Here is a 14,224-nt window from a genome sequence, read left to right on the forward strand (position 1 = left end):
GGAACAATGAAAGCTACTCTGTTAGTTATGGTCTTCTGATCTGATATAATGTCAAGAAGATAGGAGAAGAGAATATTTTATTTTGTTGATGTTTTTTTCCCTAGGTGTGACTCTAAGCTTTGTGGAACTGAAATTATTTCATGTCCCTTCCTTTTATTCATGCTAAAACTATCAACTTGGACATTTTTGTGCTTTTGGTTTAAAGGTTAATCGATATTATACCTTGATTTTGTCTAAAAAGTAAAAGTATTTGCCTTTGACAAAAAGCTAATACAAGAGCAAATCAGCTTTAAAAATAGAGATGTTATCTGCTTTCCTCCATTGTTGAGCATATTATTCAAAATGCTATGTATAATATAAATGAGAATGATACAGTTGAAGTAAGTTTTGTTTTACCATTGTCATGCACCCCTGTCATGAAGCCATTTTTCTGTTTAATGGCAACAGGCATGTGAGATTTATACAGATTTACTTGTAAATGTTGGATTGGGGATTTTTGTGTAAATTTTCTCAAATAAAAGCTAGCAGAAACCATTTTAGGTATATTCTTCTGTTACTCTTGAGTATTTATTTATATGTCTGGATTAGGAACAATTTCTCCATATTCCTTAGTTTTTGTTGTTGTTTTGTTTTTTGAGACAGAGTCTCGCTGTCACCCAGGCTGGAGTGCAGTGGCATGATCATAGCCCATTGTAACCTGGAACCCCTGGCTGAAGGGATCCTCCTGCCCCAACCTCCCAAGTAGCTAGGACTACAGGTACACACCATCACACCCAGCTAATTTTTTAAATTTTTGTAGAGATGGGAGTCTTGGTATGTTGCCCAGGCTGAGCTCGAACTCCTAGCTTCAACTGATCCTCCCATCTTGGCCTCCCTAAGTGTTGAGATTACAGGTATGAACCACCATGCCCAGCCATATTCCTTAGTTTTCAAGTATGGCAAATGACACTCTTGAATAAGAGAAAAAATATTGTTGTCCTTAATTTACTCCAGATAGATAAAGTTTATGTAAGCCAGTACAAGTTTATTATATTTTACATAAATTATATATATGTGTATATATACAGCTAATAATCCTTAATTATATATCCTCAAAACAAATAGGGTTCTATAAGCCAGGCATTTCATTCTCTGTATCTTCTCCCTTTTGAAAACTGCTGCTGGAATTATTCCTACAGAGAGCCTTCTCCTTGCCCTTCATTCCTAAAATATCCCTCCCAATTTAGAACCGCTTGGGACTTGCTTTTTTGGCCCATCATATCTATGCAAAATCTCACCCCAGGAAATAAAAGGCCATTTTCTCTCTTACTTAAGTTGAACGTTTTTCACAAAGCTTTTTTCCAAGAGCCAACATGAAGTGCTTTGCATAATCACTGGCTGGCCTCTTATTTATCAACTATGTCCATTCTCAAAAAAAACAGGTAAAGTATATTAGTGAATTCATAATCTGTAAAGTAGTGGTTCCCATTATTTGGGTATAAATATTTTAACATCAAAAGTGTTTTGTTTCTCACTGATGTTTTACTTTTAGAGAGCATAAATAATGAATGAATTCAGCAAAACTTACAAATGAATTTAGTAGTCTCAATAGTATCATAAACTTGTTAAGTGGTAAAACATGTTTCATAAATTATTCAGTCTGCTGCAGTGGTGTCCCATATAATGTGAGCTGCGTGTATAATTTTAAATTTTCTAGTGACACATTAAAGAAGTAAAACATAAAATTAATTTTAATAATATATTTAGCCGAATGTACTAAAAATATTTCAACGTGTAGTCAATATAAAAGTGATTAATGAGATGTTTTACATTCTATTTTGCATATCACATCTTTGAAATGCAGTGTGCATTTTACAACTATAGCACATTCTCATTCAGCCATAATTCAAATGTGTCGTAGCTACATGTAGCTAGTAGCTACTGTAGCAGATAGTGAAGATACAGACTTTGCTTAGTCTTTGGTAGATTCTTTCATCTTTACAGTAACTCCATGGTGCCTGAGAAGATGCCGTTCACAGATTGGGAACTTCTGCTAGCATTCTAATATCCACTTGTTAAAATGTGGAAATGGTTTGTTTTTGACCAAAGGCACTTTAAAATCAGTTACACCTTCAGAATAAATGTTGAATCTGGACTTATGAATATTTAAAGGTCAGATGATTATCAATATTTTCTTTTATATCCAATAAAATGAAAAATTTAGCATGAGTGTTTGTTCTGTAATGGGACGTATATCTGTTAAGCTTATAATATCTGTGCATTGTAACTAGAACAATTCAATTTCAGGTTAACCAAGTTATAGAAAGCTATCTAGTTCCTCATTGCAAAGGTGCCAGAAAAAGGAATATTTAAGCTTTGGCTGAAATCTGTTCAGCCTCTCTGAATGAAACTCCACAGTTCTGATATTAAGTAATTGCTCTTTCCATTTAACTGAAAAAAAAATTATTGAGTATTCTGTTTAACAGAATTAACAGTTAACCGAATTAACATTTAAGCCAAGCTAAATTCTGGAGTATATCCATATAAATAAGAGGCAATACCTGTCCTCACAGTCCCTTTTAATTAATAGGAGTTAGTAGATGAAAAGGCCTCTATCTGGAATGATCTCTTTGTTTAGCTGGACTTAACATTTTGGATATTCCTTCAGAAAGCCTTCACTCATCCAGCATGTTTAACTTGGAAAGATTGGCCCCTCCTAAAATGCCTTTCTAGAATCTTACAATTTAATAGCCTTTATACAAACTGTTGTCGTTGCCTAGTTATTTTCTTTTATATGGATTGTAAGCTTCATGCAAATAGGAAACTTGTTTACTTCTTTTCCCTGTTGGTAACCTAACACCTGGCACATGTTGGTATTCAGTGTTTGTTCAGTGAATTAGTTAAAAAATTCAAAAATATCTGTACAGTCTGAAACTTTGAAGATAAAATTTAGCAAAGGGTTATCAGGCAGTCTTACATTTAGGTTTAAAAAATGTTATATGCATATGTGATAATAAGATGATTTTCATTCAACAAATAATTTTTGAGCCTCTACTATAATGCCAAACACATTTCTAGGCACTGATGATGATATATAACAGTGAAAAAGAAAGCAAAAATCCAGGTTCTCATGGGGATTATATTCTAATGAATGGAAAGAATCAATAAAATAAGCATTAAAAAGATAACCAGGCTGGGCACGGCGGCTCACGCCTGTAATCCCAGCACTCTGGGAGGCCAAAGTGGGTGGATTGCTCCAGGTCAGGAGTTCGAGACCAGCCTGAGCAAGAGCGAGATCCCAGCTCTATAAAAAATAGAAAAATTAGCTGGGTGTCGTGACGCCCTTAACCCTGCGGGAGCCCGGAGGTTCCACGCGGTCCTCGCCACACGCCCGCCAACTCCAGCCCCCGCGAGGCCTCACTTTCCCGACCAGCCCCGAGGGCGGGAAGCCTCGGCCGCTGGACTAATCAAGTGGACCAGCGAAGGCGGAGGAAACTCAGCCCGGCCGGAAACACGGAGAGCTGCTTCCGGGTCAGGGGGCAGGAGCCACCATGGAACCTCACGGGGTGGCCGGGCCGGCGGGTCTGCAGGCCGGTGTCTGAGGCGAGCGGGGCGCAGCGCGGCGAGCGCTGTCGGGGACACGCAGGCCGGTCCCGAAGGCCCGCGGCCGCCGCCATGTCCGTGCTGGGCGAGTACGAGCGACACTGCGATTCCATCAACTCGGACTTTGGGAGCGAGTCCGGGGGTGGCGGGGACTCGGGCCCCGGGCCCATCGCCAGTCAGGGGCCGCGAGTCGGCGGCGGCGCGGCGGAGCAGGAGGAGCTGCACTACATCCCCATCCGCGTCCTGGGCCGCGGCGCCTTCGGGGAGGCCACGCTGTACCGCCGCACCGAGGTAGCGGCCCTCGGCCCCCGCCGCCCCGCCCCGAGCCCCTGCTTCCCGGCCCCGCTCTCCCCGTGTCTTGAGCCTTTCGTCACTTAGTCATTAGGCAGTCGCAGGGTGTATGTCTTAGGGTCTTCTCCGCCACTCTTCCAACTCACCTGCACTGGGAATTGGTTAGAGCATTGGTTTTACTAACTGGTCATTTTTGTTTAACACGGGAACTGAGCAAGTCACCGAACTGTCTCTGAGCTGTTCCCTCTCTATAAAATGGGCTCACTGCTAACTCCCTTAAAAATCATCTTTACTTTTTTAAGGTTATCTTGAGAATCCAACGAAGGTGCTTTGCAAAGTGTAAATTAAAGTAGTATACGAATGTGAGGTATTGTCAAAACTTCCTTCCTCTCATGCTGTTGCCAAACTTCCATCCTGTCCAAGATTGGGATGGGGACGAGAGGCATAGCTTCTAAATGCCCACAGTAGTTGCAATTCCGCTGTCTCTGTCATTATTTTAAGTTCAGAACTGATCACGCAATTGGAGGCTCTTCTTGAGAATCATTGGGAAGATCATTGTGTGTCGGTTTCTTCCTCAGTGTTAATCCTGCAGGGTTTATGCACGGGAAATACTTTATTGGTATATTCTGAGCCATTAGTTCTAAACTTTTGGAGGGACAAGAACCCCTTTGAGAACCTAACGTAAGCAAAGTAATCTTCCCTGCGTCCATTCACGTTTGTACATATACACATCTTTGGAGAAATCTGTGGATCACTGAGTTCCAAGTTAAGAATGTAGACTAATGTAGAACCCTGCAGTGGCGATTCTTTCAAAAACTAACGGTAAACTGGATTTGATCACTAAAGTCTTAAAACGCTAGCTTTGGGATAAACATTTAATGAGAACTTGCTAGGGTTCCTGAAGATGATTCATCTATTAGTGATCCATCTGCAGTTCTGGTATGTGTTCTAAGCCAGCATACTTTTAAGGCTGAAAGATGGAGGAGAAAGTTGGTTACAGGAGAATATTTTTAAGTGTTCTTTTTTATGCTAATGCCACATTAATGTATGATGTTAGAGTTACTGTTATTTTTTGTAGTCTATTTTCTTATTTGCATTCAATATGAGAAAGAAGAGATAAGCATTAGTATTTATATTTTTTAGTTAGAGAAATTAAGTATATTTTTGTGACTTGCCCACTTAAGTTAGAAGTAAATCTTGGACTAGAACTAAAGTCTCACATCTTTTTGCCCATGCCTTTTCATTGTTATCCTATTGAACTAGATTACAATTTTTGTTTTGAGTTAAACTTGATTACAGTTCCCCAGAATTGCATAGCATTATCCATACCAAATACTTGTTAGGTGTGTGAATTTACAAAGGTTTGATTAGAAGCAGCCCTTTTCCTCTAGAAGCTTGTATTTCAATGGGAAAACAAGTCAGCCATGTTAGTAAACAGTATTTAAGTTGTGTATATATGTAAATGAAAATAATGGATAAATATTATTTCAGTGTATGAGCTCTGAAAATTAAGGGATGGTTACGTTGAATAAATGTACAGTAAAAGATTCATCAGGGTCTTTTCAAAACACTTTTTAAAGGCCCTGAAGAGGCATTCAAAACTATGGGGAGGGTTATATAGGTGCTGCTGCTCCTGTGTCAGTAAAGAATTAGAGATATAAGGGAGAGTAGACATGGGGATCTGCAGGTAACTCTTCGTGAATAGAGGAAAATGTGATACATAAGTGTGATAGGAGATTACAGAGTTGCAAATGGGGCATGACATTCTTAACCAGAAAGAATAAATAAAAATCACTAGAGAAGTCTAAATTTATAAAATTAGGGGCAAGTTTAGTATTTTAATTTTACAAGAATCTGTAGTTAGCCATAGATAATTGCCCTTCAGTTCTCTACTTCTCCAATATCCTAGTCCTACTACGGTCCCCATCATGACTAGCAGTCTGTCATAGTGTCTTCAGTAGAATCTTTGAGATCTACCCCCAACCTATATTTTTACCTGGAACTGACATCATACAAATTAAGTGTAGCAACAAAATAACAACATCTTAATGCTTTACTTTCCCCAGGCCTGCAATAAATTATAGTGTTCAATTGTATGCAGAACCTATCACTAAAGTCTGTTTAAAGGAAAAAATAAAAGGAGTTAGTCTTTGCCCCTCTAGGAAGTTTTCTTTCTAGGCTTAGAGATGAGGATATGAATTAATTTGCTGCCAGGCAAGAGGAAGGCACGATACCTCTGTCACTGTGTTGTAGGATGACTCACTGGTTGTGTGGAAGGAAGTTGATTTGACCCGCCTGTCTGAGAAGGAACGTCGTGATGCCTTGAATGAGATTGTTATTCTGGCACTGCTGCAGCATGACAACATTATTGCCTACTACAATCACTTTATGGATAATACCACCCTGCTGATTGAGCTGGAGTATTGTAATGGTAAGGTGGAATTCAGTGGGACTTCCTCAGGCAAGACATTCTTATGCTCATACTTACCTTGGGAGGAAGAGTACAAGAAATGGCATATAGAGTAATAAAAACTTTAGATGGATTTCTAGAGTTTAAGAGAAATATTTCAGGCCTTGGAGAGTTTTGAAGTGATGTACAAAATAAGGGGAGGGATTTCCCCCTGCATAGTCAAATTCTCCCTTGTGATTATAGTTCTGTGTTCAAATTATTTCTTCAGTTGAATTTTACATTTATTTTTCAAGGTTTTGCCTCATGAAATGACATTAGTTAGCCATTAGAGTGTGGCTTGGCACCATTTAATGAAATCTTATAGATGATATTTATTTGTATTACCTTCAGCTAAAGCTGTCCTATTGAAAAGTGGCCCAAAAGTTATAACTGAGTGAAAATGATATGTAGTAAAGCACAGCTTTATTTATCTGTGATTTCTTTGGACCATTTTGCCTGTATGACCTTTATTGCCTAGTTGTTAAGAAAATAGACTCTGAACCCACATCCCAATTTCCACTACTTTCTAGCTTTATAACCTTGAGCAAGAAATTTAACTTCTCTGTGCCTCGGTTTCTTCATTTTAAAATGAATTTGTTGATAATGGTATCTACTTTCTAGGGTTGTCGTATTAAATGAAATGAATATGTAAAGCCCATAGCACCATACTTCGTATGTGGCAAGTGTTTGATACCTGCTGCACTAGCCACTATCTTCATTCCACAAGAGAACCCCCCAAAGCCCTTACTTGAACTGTATAAACAGGTCTCAACATATTCTTCACTTAGAACTTTCTTGTCTAGACTCGTGTTTGATTGTTTCTTGTTCTGATCATGATCAATGCTAAATATTTGAGATTATTTTTATTTGTTTATTGTTTTTATTTGTTCAAAGTTTTGAAGTAGCAGAAGCCTTAAGTAGTTAAAGTCCTTTGTGGTTAGGAGGAACTAGAATAAATGATACATTTATTGAAACTCTGAGATATTAAATTGCAGGGAAAGAAGCTGTAAACACTTAGCCAGGGCTAAAGTGTAAGTTGGAGTTGCGGGTGGAAAGTAAGATAAACCATGATCGTTTGTAGTGTGTATTATTTGGAAAAGGAAAGAAAAAAGTAAATTCACATTTATTTCACAGGAAGGAATCAACAAAGGGAGTAATTATTGGAAACAATCTAGGAGTGGACCCTAAATTTTGGGAAAACTTTTCAGTGTGAAGTGGAAAGAAAAAGAATTTGTTTATATAGATCCTGTATGTACAAAACATTGCATTATAGGTGCAATCCAAATGTTCTGGTAGTCACACTGGGAGAGTTGTTATAAAAATATTGCAGATTCCTTGAAAGGAACTGTGGAAAAGTAAATCGTCTGATTTTGAAGATATTTCACTAACTGGGGACTATAGGAATGGCCTTTACTCTCATTTTTTCTAAAAATATCATTCTTTTTTTGTATTGAGCCTCTTTTATTAGGGAGGGAGATCTTTGAAGAATATTTCTGATTCTGGGTGATGGGAATAGTTGTATACCCATGTGAAAAGCTAAGAGGGAAGAGGTAGTTTCCTTTGGAGAGAAAGCAGAATCCTTCATTTCCCTGTATCACCTGTTAGAACCCTACTAGAACTCAGGAGGCTGAGGCAAGGCAGGAGGATCACTGGAGCCTTTTAGTTTGCAGTGAGTTGTGATCATGCCACTGCACTCCAGCCTGGGTGACAGAGTGAGACCCTGTCTCAAAAAAAAAAAAAAAAAGCCCTATTAGATATATGATCCAAGCTTTGGTCTATATTAAGGAATTCAAACCTGTCTGTTGTTTAATTGCAGGAGGGAACCTGTATGACAAAATCCTTCGTCAGAAGGACAAGTTGTTTGAGGAAGAGGTAATTTATATTTCTGTGGAAGGAAGCTAGAATTATAATGTTGTAATTCTTGCATTCTAGTTGTGTATTTACTCTTCGAACAGTGAAGAGTGTTTTTTTCCTTTTGTTCAGACTCCTTCCAGGCTCTGATATTCATGAGAAAGGAAACCTCTAACAAGGAAACTTTCTCTAGCTGCTTCCTAAACGTTTTACCTCCACATCATGATTCTCTATGGGCTTTCTTTCCTGGTTCTGTTACTGCATACTGGTATGCCCAGTTTTCTATACCTTTGCATTTTTCCTGGGTTTCTTTCCACAAATCTGCTTCACTATACTATATTTCATAATGACATTGGAACTGTTTTATGATAACTTGCCTTTTTTTTTTTTATCCCTACACTTTTCTTTGCCTACTCAACCTACAAGCGAGAAATGTTAAATCATGTTGAATCATAACCTCTGGTTACAGCTTCCTTTGTTTTGTTTGTGTGTGCGTGTGTTTATGTAAATGTAGCTTTTTGTTTCTAATCCAAATATAATTTATTTTGTCTTTGCAGATGGTGGTGTGGTACCTGTTTCAGATTGTATCAGCAGTAAGCTGTATCCATAAAGCTGGAATCCTTCATAGGTAATCAGTAAAAAATTTATGGGATGAATTCCTTCCCACCATTCTGACCCCCACCCTGGCTGCCTCCCATCAGCACTTTTATTTTCTTGATGAAGCAGTCATAGTTTTTCCATTGATATAATTAGGAAAGGAAAGCGTGAGTAATGTGGGGTGATAACCTCGCTACCTGAGGTGAAACCGTATTTGTGATCTAGGAGCAATCTCCTCAGTACCTAAGTACCACTTAAGCTTTTCTTTTACAGATATTTAGAGTTCAGTTTGTTAATTCATCAGTAAAGCCTAGAAGACACTATGAGAAATAGTATTAGTTTGGTTGGAATTCATAGTAAATGTTTTCTCTGAGCAATAATAATTTGCAATTGTTTTTAATTCTATAATTAAGTTCTTTTAATTTAAATAAAAGCCTATTTATTTTGTACAATGAATTATATAAACTTACCAGGTCTTTGGGGATAAAAAAACAAATTTCCATTCATTTCTAGCTATAGAAGAGAACCATGGTAAGAACATTTTCACATCATTGTACCCTTTTTAAATGAGCTATTGACCATTGCCAGTGATTATAATATATAGGGTTTCTTTTTTATTGATTTATTCATTCAGTTAACATCTATTTCTTGATAGCTATTGAATGGCTACTATTGCATGTTGTTGTTTTCTTTTTTAAAGTAACAAGGTATATTGTTCTGGTTTATTCACATCTTTCAAGAAAGGAAGCCAGGGTGAATCAGGCACAGTTTATTTTGTTTTACATGTGGCAAAACTGGTAATTCATCATTAGGAAAATAGCCAGTGATTTTATTTAGAGCCTAGTCATGTTGTCGTTAGGATATGCAGTGTCTTCTTTGGAACAGATTATTTGAAACTTTTGACACCAACCAAGAGTTAAAATTGCCTTGATAACACTTAATTCAAGGTATAGGTGGTAGTTGAAGGGGCAGTGTGTCTCACAGGAATTATGCTTACCTAGAGCACCATTTTCCTCTGCTCACCCTCACCCTAATGGCTTCATTGGTATGGGGGACATTCCTATGCTATGAAGCCATAGAGGATGAAGTTAACTCTCTGCCTTTACTCCTTTGAGTTCCCTCTTCAATGTTAAACTGCATGTGAAAGTGGTGACCACTGTATGGGATGTTTAGAACCCCATAACAGAATGTGAGCAGTAGTAACACACTCATTTTTATTCTGTACTAATCCTGGACAGGGTGGGGAATGAAATAAAACAATTAACTATATGGACTTAATATGCACATCTTCTTTATTTTCAGAGATATAAAGACATTAAATATTTTTCTGACCAAGGCAAACCTGATAAAACTTGGAGATTATGGCCTAGCAAAGAAACTTAATTCTGAGTATTCCATGGCTGAGACGGTATGTATGGGCTGCCCTTGAATCTTAATTCTTTTTTTCTTTTCCCTTCCAGCACTGTGAGGTATAACTATACCTCTTATATCCTGCACTTTTTTTTTCAGTATTCCTGCAAGTTCTCCATACTTACAATGCAAATCTTTAGAAGTCTTTTTCCTGGGCTCATTAGTGGGCATGTACATGGTCAGATGTTCTTTCAGGAGTCAACGTCTATATTACGGCTCTGACCTCATAACTCTTTCTAACACTGACTAGAAACTTTTCTAAAAGCAACAAAATGCTTTGTTTTTTCCAGTATAGGATCTTTAGTAGATTTTGCTTTATCTGTTATTTAATGTTTGGGCTCAAGGTGTCAGACATCTCTTTTTGTGTTTCCTTTGATTGCTTCTTTATATTCAAAGAATAGCCCTATATTACAAATAAAGGCTGATGCCCAGACAACAATCTGTTCCTTAATGTCATACATAGTCTGACCTGCAGGGCTCCCTTCTTACCTGATTTTGAGAAAGACATAGAGTAGACATAAGTTGATCTTTAGGACAGTGATCTTATGCTTTTAAGAATTATAAAACCCAGTTATTAACTCTTCTGGTTTCACAATGCTCTGTCCTTAAAAGAACTTGAACATGTAAGTTAATAAAATTAATTTTGTCCTGATTTTTTTGATAATGTCAAGATATGCCTGCAAGCAAATTAGACATCCTGGGTTGGCAGTCTCTGCTTCAGGGACGCGGTTTTTGGTATGATAGTGGCCAAATTGAACTTCTAAGGAAGCAATCTTGTCCTTATATGGATTTTTCTCATCAAGAACAATCTGATAAAACCAAGACTTGACTTTTTTCAGCCAGTTAGATGCAAAGAAGGAATGATGTGAAAATTTATAAATGCCATCTGAAAATTCTTCACTTTGCTGATTGAAGATGGTTATCAGTTCTATTAGAACTGCTGGGGCATTCATTGTGTCTAATCTTGGGAGAGGCATGAGTTCTATTTAGGACATTTTTATTTTCCAATCCATTCTTCAAATTCAAAGAAAAATTTACCAGCTATGTTAGTTTAACAGATGTCAAATTGGGCCATTTAAAAAGTTTTATTAGTTAAAATGTATTTAGTATTTTAGTCAAAATATTTAACCCTTTCATTCAATTACTATCTCCTTACTGTCAATGTTTGGTTTTTTTCCATTGGTGCACTTTACTAAGTGTATCTGTGTAAAGTTTTTGGTAGGCCTTAATTGCCTAAAGCCTCTGTGGTCTATAAATCACAGAGCTATTGAACCCCGCAAGTTACCACAATGCTTTTATCACAGAGACTGCCCCTTTATAATTGGCCCAAGAGATTTGATATTAAAAAGATCTCTCCCCATAGTGGTATCTTCTCATAAAAACCATTTTGGAATCTGCTGATGAATGTTTTATGGTTGTTATCACTAGTTCAGAAATTTAATTTAGCTGTTGAAATGTTAATATAGTTACCTCAGAAGGGATGTTATTTGATTGTTTTCTTTCTTGTTCAGCTTGTAGGAACCCCATATTACATGTCTCCAGAGCTCTGTCAAGGAGTAAAATACAATTTCAAGTCTGATATCTGGGCCGTAGGCTGCGTCATTTTTGAACTGCTGACGCTAAAGAGAACGTTTGATGCTACAGTAAGTTGGTGTATCGCCCCCACATTGTCCTTGAAAATGGCACAACTTGGCTAAACGAATCAACTTTATCCCCAAACTTCTGATTTCTTGAACGGAAATCAACTACAGGCAAAAATAACCTGTATTCAGGCATTGGATTAGTAATATGTTATTAAAATGCTATAGACCCTGTTTATCTTCAACTTGAATTCCCTGTTGAAATATTGAATTTGTTGACTATAATTTTAAAACTGCCTGTAGGGTCAAATTATGTGATGCTGCAGTTTGGAAAGGCCATTTTTATTTCATATGTTTCAGTACATCATTTTTTAAAAAGCTAAGGCAAATTATATAATGCCCATTAAGTTTTTTTAATCTTTTTTATGAAAAATTACGCTTTTACTGGGTATCTTATTAAAGTGCAGATTCTGTTAGGGGGTGCTTGATATTCTACGTTTCTAACAAGCTCCCAGGTGATGCTGATGGTATTATTCCATGGACCAGACTTTAAGTAGCTAAAGTGGATTCACATCCAATCTCCTCTGCCAACCAGATGTGAGAATTTAGGCAAATCACTTCATTTCTTTGATCCTCTATTTCATTATCTATAATATGATAACAATATTTGCCTCACAGAGATTCTCTAATAATATGTGTGAAAAATACAAATGTAAAATAATACAAATTCACTGGCCTTTCATGAGACCCATTTGTTTTTCTTTGCTTTTTTTTTTTAAATTTCAAAATATTAAGAGGATATAAATGTTTTAGGTTGCATGGATCATTTTTGTAATGCTTGAGTCCCCGCTATAGGTGTGCCCATCACCCAAATAATGTTAATTGTACCCATTAGGTTTGTTTTTCCCCCTCCCCTCCCCTCTTCCCCCCTCTGCCTGGTTGATTTCCACTGAGTTTTATTTCCCTCTGTGCACATGTGTGCTGGTTTGTTAGTTTCAGTTTAATAGTGAGTACATGTGGTGTTTGGTTTTCTGTTCTTGAAATACTTCACTTAGGAGAATGGTCTCCAGTTCCATCCAGATTGTTGCAAAAGGTATTGATTTATCTTTTTTATGGCTGAGTAGTACTACACGGTATACGTATACCACACTTTATTAATCCACTCATGAATTGACAGGCACTTGGGTCGATTCTACATCTTTGCAATTGTGAATTATGCTGCAATAAACATTCGAGTGCAGGTGTCTTTTTGATGGAAAATCTTCTTTTCCTTTGGGTAAATACTCAATAGTGGGATTGCTGGATTGAATGGTAGGTCTACTTTTAATTCTTTCAGTAATTGCCATACTGTTTTCCATAGAGGTTGTACTAATATGTAGTCCCACCAACAGTGTATAAGTGTTCCTTTCTGTCTGCATCCACACCAGCATCTATTGTTTTTGGACTTTATTTATTTATTTATTTATTTTGTGACGAAGTCTCGCTCTGTTACCTGGGCTAGAGTGGCATGGTGTTAGCCTAGCTCACAGAAACCTCAAACTCTTGGGCTCAAGCAATCCTCCTACCTCAGCCTCCCCAGTAGCTGGAACTACAGGCACACACCACCACATCTGGCTAATTTTTCCTATTTTTAGTAGAGACAGGGTCTCACTCTTGCTCAGGCTGATCTCGAACTCCTGAGCTCAAGCGATAAAAGCCATTCTAACTGGGGTAAGGTGATACCTCATTTTGGTTTTAATTTGCATTTCCCTGATGATTAGTGACATTGAACATTTTTTCCTATTTTTATTGACCATTTGTCTTCTTTTGAGAAGCTTCTGTTCATGTATTTTGCCCACTTTTTAACAAGGTTATTTGATTTTTTTCTTGCTGATTTGCTTTAGTTCTTTGTAAATTCTGATTATTAGCCCTTTATCAGATGTGTAGCTTGCAAATATTTTCTCCCATTCTGTAGGTTGTCTGTTTGTTCTGTTGATTGTTTCCTTAGCTGTGCAGAAGCTTTTTACTTTAATCAAATATTAATTTTTGTTGTTGCCACAATTACCATTGGGAGTCTAAGTCATAAATTCTTTGCCTAAGCTGATATCTAGAAGAGTTTTTCCTACATTTTACTCTAGAATTCTTATGGTTTCATGCCTTAGATCTAATTCTTTTATCCATCTTGAATTAATTTTTGTGAGTGGTGAGCGGTAAGAGTCCTGTTTCATTCTTCTGCATGTGGCTATCCAGTTTGCCTATCACCATTTATTGAATAGGGCTTCTTTTCCTCAATGTACATTGTTGTCTGTTTTGTCAAAGATCAGTTGGTTGTAGGTAGATGGTTTTACGTCTGGGTTCTGTTCCATTGGTCTGTGTCTCTGTTTTTGTACCAGTACCATGCTGTTTTGGTTACTGTGGCCTTGTAGTATAGTTTGAAGTCTGGTAATTTTTTTTGTTTTTTGTTTTTTTGGGTTTTTGTCTTTTT

At 37.3% G+C, this 14,224-nt stretch overlaps 1 protein-coding gene across 2 annotated transcripts in view; it reads left to right on the forward strand.

The window, feature by feature from the left end:
- The first annotated feature begins 3,501 nt into the window (after nt 1-3,501).
- The window catches only part of NEK9 (NIMA related kinase 9), a 43,262-nt gene continuing 32,539 nt past the window's right edge, over nt 3,502-14,224 (forward strand). The window contains exons 1-6 of one of the 2 annotated variants that reach the window (XM_045563635.1): nt 3,502-3,873; nt 6,127-6,304; nt 8,139-8,194; nt 8,731-8,801; nt 10,073-10,178; nt 11,692-11,823. In XM_045563635.1, coding sequence (XP_045419591.1) covers nt 3,655-3,873; nt 6,127-6,304; nt 8,139-8,194; nt 8,731-8,801; nt 10,073-10,178; nt 11,692-11,823 — 762 coding nt within the window. In that variant the 5' untranslated portion in view covers nt 3,502-3,654. The remainder of the gene's footprint in view (nt 3,874-6,126; nt 6,305-8,138; nt 8,195-8,730; nt 8,802-10,072; nt 10,179-11,691; nt 11,824-14,224) is intronic. The other variant, XM_045563643.1, reaches the window with a different exon arrangement.

This window comes from Lemur catta, chromosome 1 (assembly GCF_020740605.2).
Source record: "Lemur catta isolate mLemCat1 chromosome 1, mLemCat1.pri, whole genome shotgun sequence".
NCBI lineage: Eukaryota > Metazoa > Chordata > Mammalia > Primates > Lemuridae > Lemur > Lemur catta.